We start from the raw sequence: 3,923 nt of genomic DNA, 5'->3' as shown, positions 1-3,923 counted from the left end.
AACCAACCTTCGAAATTTTACATACAATCTGTAGAAAATATGCATGAAAAAATATAAACATTTCATGACCCGAATCAACCTTTAACTATTTTTAGTTAACTCTTAACCAAAATACGGCATATTTGACTCGATTTTCTACAAAAAAAACATTAAAAATAGCAACATAACTTCACAAATCACCAAATTTTACCACAAACCTTTTGAGATCAGTAGGTATGCATGCCCAAAAATTTTCGTGCTAAAACCTCTTCTAACACAATTTTTTGAGTTTTTCAAATTATCTCATAATTTGTTTAATATGCTTAAAATCAACATGCAAATTACAAGCCTAGCTCATGATTCCATTTGAATGATTATAGATCTAAATTAGACTCTCTAATTAAAAACAAATTATCTTATAATATGTTATTTTAGTGATCTATGTAACATGCATGCTAGTATAAAAGCATAATAATAAAGATTAAGGAAAAACAATTTCCTTACATTGATTTTGATGGTAATATGGGCACAATCAAGATCTCCTATCTTGATTGTTCTTGAGCTTAAAATAAAGGATGATCCTCCTTACCGAATCTTCAAAGAGAACATCTCCTAACAATGTGCATCCAAGAACTAAACCCAATAATCTAACAAGTATTTACTAGAAACTTGTTAAATTTATTTCCTTGATAATATGTAAATATTACTAACACTCTTAGTAATTATTTTTGATTACTATCTTCTTAGTAAAAAATGGTTTTTTATTATTTTTAGAGAGAGGAATGATTTTCACATGCAAATATTCAAGTATTTCAAAAATGAACAAATGAATAGAGTGATAAAGGGGGGGTGGGGGGGGGGGGCGGATTTTTTGTGAGATTGAGTGGAGTGTTTTCTTTCCTTATTTTAATATGTCCAAGGATGCATAGTTTAGAAAAGAACAAAACTATCATTTACACGATTTCCATGACCCATTTACGGGTCGAAATCGGTTCTTATATTTGTCACATAAATACGTGTAACTTTACTTTAAACATCATTTTATGTTTAAATGCTTCCCGATTAATTTTGTTCAAAACACTCCGTAAATATACGTGTACCGCTACACATATTATTTACGTTCTAATATTAATCACATTAATCAATTAGGACAATTTTAGTGAATTAACAATTAATTAACTAAAACCCGTCTCATAAATGTTATTATTTAATTATCGCATAATTAAATAATAACTGCCGCGCCACGAGTTCGCAACTCGAAATCTCTCTAAAAAGGATCGACTAACCTTTTAGTCTGTAAATCAAGGGACTAAATAAACTGTATCTCATACAATTAATTAATTGTCAATTGGGGTTCGTTCCTTTAGGTGTGATCGAAAGGGGTCAGTTGATCACCGCCGTCTCACGACGATAACGTCAAACTCTAATCAGCCAACCGTTATCGATTTACGTTAATCAACTGACGAGGATCAAATAATAAATATCCTGATGATATTCCTTTAATGAGATTTATTATGTAAACGCACTATTGTGGAGGACACTAACTCCAACAAAGATGGCGAGGGAGAGAAAAAGGATGATGGCAGTGGTCAAGGGCGGAGGAGTTGCACAATAGATAGCTTAACATGGGATTTTAAGGTGATAGAAAATGGTGAAAGTAAATACAAGTTTTAATTTGGGTGGATTAGGGAAAAAGAAGCACAAGAAAAGAGGTGTTTTAATGGTGAATGTAAATTGGGGGTTTTGGGAAGAAGAAGAAGAAGAAGAAGAAGAAGAAGAAGAAGAAGATGGAGGATATTTTAATTCGGGTGATTCCATCTTATCCCATTGAGTCTTCTCTGTTTCTCTCAAATATCTTCGACAACAACAACAACAACAACAACAACAACAACAACAACAACAACAACAACAACAACAACAACAACAACAACAACAACAACAACAACAACAACAACAACAACAACAACAACAACAACAACAACAACAACAACAACAACAACAACAACAACAACAACAACAACAACAACAACAACAACAACAACAACAACAACAACAACAACAACAACAACAACAACAACAACAACAACAACAACAACAACAACAACAACAACAACAACAACAACAACAACAACAACAACAACAACAACAACAACAACAACAACAACAACAACAACAACAACAACAACAACAACAACAACAACAACAACAACAACAACAACAACAACAACAACAACAACAACAACAACAACAACAACAACAACAACAATAATAATGGCGCCCTCAATTCTAGAAACCCTAACTTCCGATCAACATGGAGAATCGTATTGTCGTCGATTGAACAAAAGGAAGAAGGAAGAAAGAATGATGAACATGTTGCTGATTATCGAGGTAAGATTGAAGGAGAATTGAGTGTGATTTATGGTTGTATTATTAAACTTCTTGGTGAAAATTTGATACCGAGTGATTGATAAAGGGATTTAAGAAAGTATGATTTTCTGGGTTTTTGTTTTTAATTTGGAAAAAGTTGAAGATTAGAAAGAAGAAGACGAATTAACTTTAGTTCATTGAAGAAAAACAAAAATATAGGGTCCACAACTTATGACCCGAAACCTTACCTGTTATAACAGGTAAATATTAGGCTAAGTTCAGTAAAAGGTAAATGAGTGCATAGTTCAGATTAATATGGGTTAAAGACTTAAAGTATAGGATGGATTAAAATGGAAAGGAGGAGCATATGATGAATTATTCTCATTAAATAACCTAATAAGTTATTTGCATTGAAATGACATTTAGGGTAGCATTTTAGAAGTTAATTGACCATATTTTCTTTCTTTTTTTACCCTGTCAATTTATAATAAGTATTAAATATTTTTTTTTTGTTAAAAGGTAAGTATTATATAACAAAAAAACGAGACCATACAAGTTTTCAATGGGCTATCAATTAGACAACCCAATCTGAAAACCAACAACAAAAACCGTATACATCAAACAAAACCAGATATGAAGAATTCGATAAAATCAATCCCTATTCTCCCCAAAATCCCCAATTATCCTCAACCCTATCTCTTCCTCTCTTACATCACCGGTTAAGATTATGCGATCCATTGATCTTCTGCAAGAATGCTCGATCCTTTTCCTTCATTGTCCCATTAGTCAGGTAATTAACTCTCTGTCTCATCTCCTCAATAATTTGAGTTGCTACCTTTTCTGGTCGGATGATTGACTTCTCATGTTTACTCTGATTTCTTTGCCTCCAAATATGATAAATGCAGCTATTGATGGTAGCATTCACCATACCTTTCCTAGTTTTAGAGCCCATGAGCTCCAAACGCCATTTCAGAAGGTCGAGGCATGGAATAGAAACCTCAAGCCATCTCCCTATTTTGGATGTGATCGTCTGACTGTAACCGCAGCTGAAGAACAAGTGTTCAATTGTTTCCGTGGAGTTCCTACAAATCCAACAGGTATCCTCTTCACTGATGTGCAACCTGTAAAGCTTGTCCATGGTATTCATATTGTTGTGGTGGTACACCCATGCCATGAAACTGTGTTTTGGCACATTCCATTTGTTCCAAACCAAACCATGCCACCTGACTTCCTGGTCTTTTTCCCTTAGGAAATCGTAGCCTTTCATTATGCTGTATTCTTTGTGCGGTTGAATAGACCAAGTATTCTGCTGGTAGGCTTCTTGTAACAGATCCTTGACTTTTTCTCTTTCTTTTCAAACCTTTTTCTTTCCTTCCCTTTCACCATTTCACCAACATCTCAATAAAGAGTAAAATAACCAAACCGCAATAAGCACATTCCCAAAAACTAAGACCACTAGCTTGACAAAGGCAGGCTAAATATAGGATGTAGTTAAGGGACAAAAGGCTAAATTTGGCTATGAGGGGCTCAAGGGTAAAATGAATAAAGGAAAACCTCTACCACATGTGTCAACAAAC

At 33.8% G+C, this 3,923-nt stretch overlaps 1 protein-coding gene across 1 annotated transcript; it reads right to left on the bottom strand.

Moving 5' to 3' along the window:
- Nucleotides 1–3,058: 3,058 nt before the first annotated feature.
- Nucleotides 3,059–3,613, bottom strand: LOC141620300 (uncharacterized). The gene has a single exon (XM_074437210.1). It carries the CDS (start codon nt 3,611–3,613, stop codon nt 3,059–3,061), a length of 555 nt encoding a protein of 184 aa, XP_074293311.1.
- Between the last annotated feature and the right edge of the window lie 310 nt (nt 3,614–3,923).

This window comes from Silene latifolia, chromosome X (genome assembly GCF_048544455.1).
Source record: "Silene latifolia isolate original U9 population chromosome X, ASM4854445v1, whole genome shotgun sequence".
Classification (NCBI taxonomy): Eukaryota; Viridiplantae; Streptophyta; class Magnoliopsida; order Caryophyllales; family Caryophyllaceae; genus Silene; species Silene latifolia.
This window is presented reverse-complemented; position numbering and strand designations above follow the sequence as displayed.

Excerpts from the sequence above, each read along its gene's own strand:
- LOC141620300 (XM_074437210.1), bottom strand. The coding sequence starts at position 3,613 with ATGAAAGGCTACGATTTCCTAAGGGAAAAAGACCAGGAAGTCAGGTGG.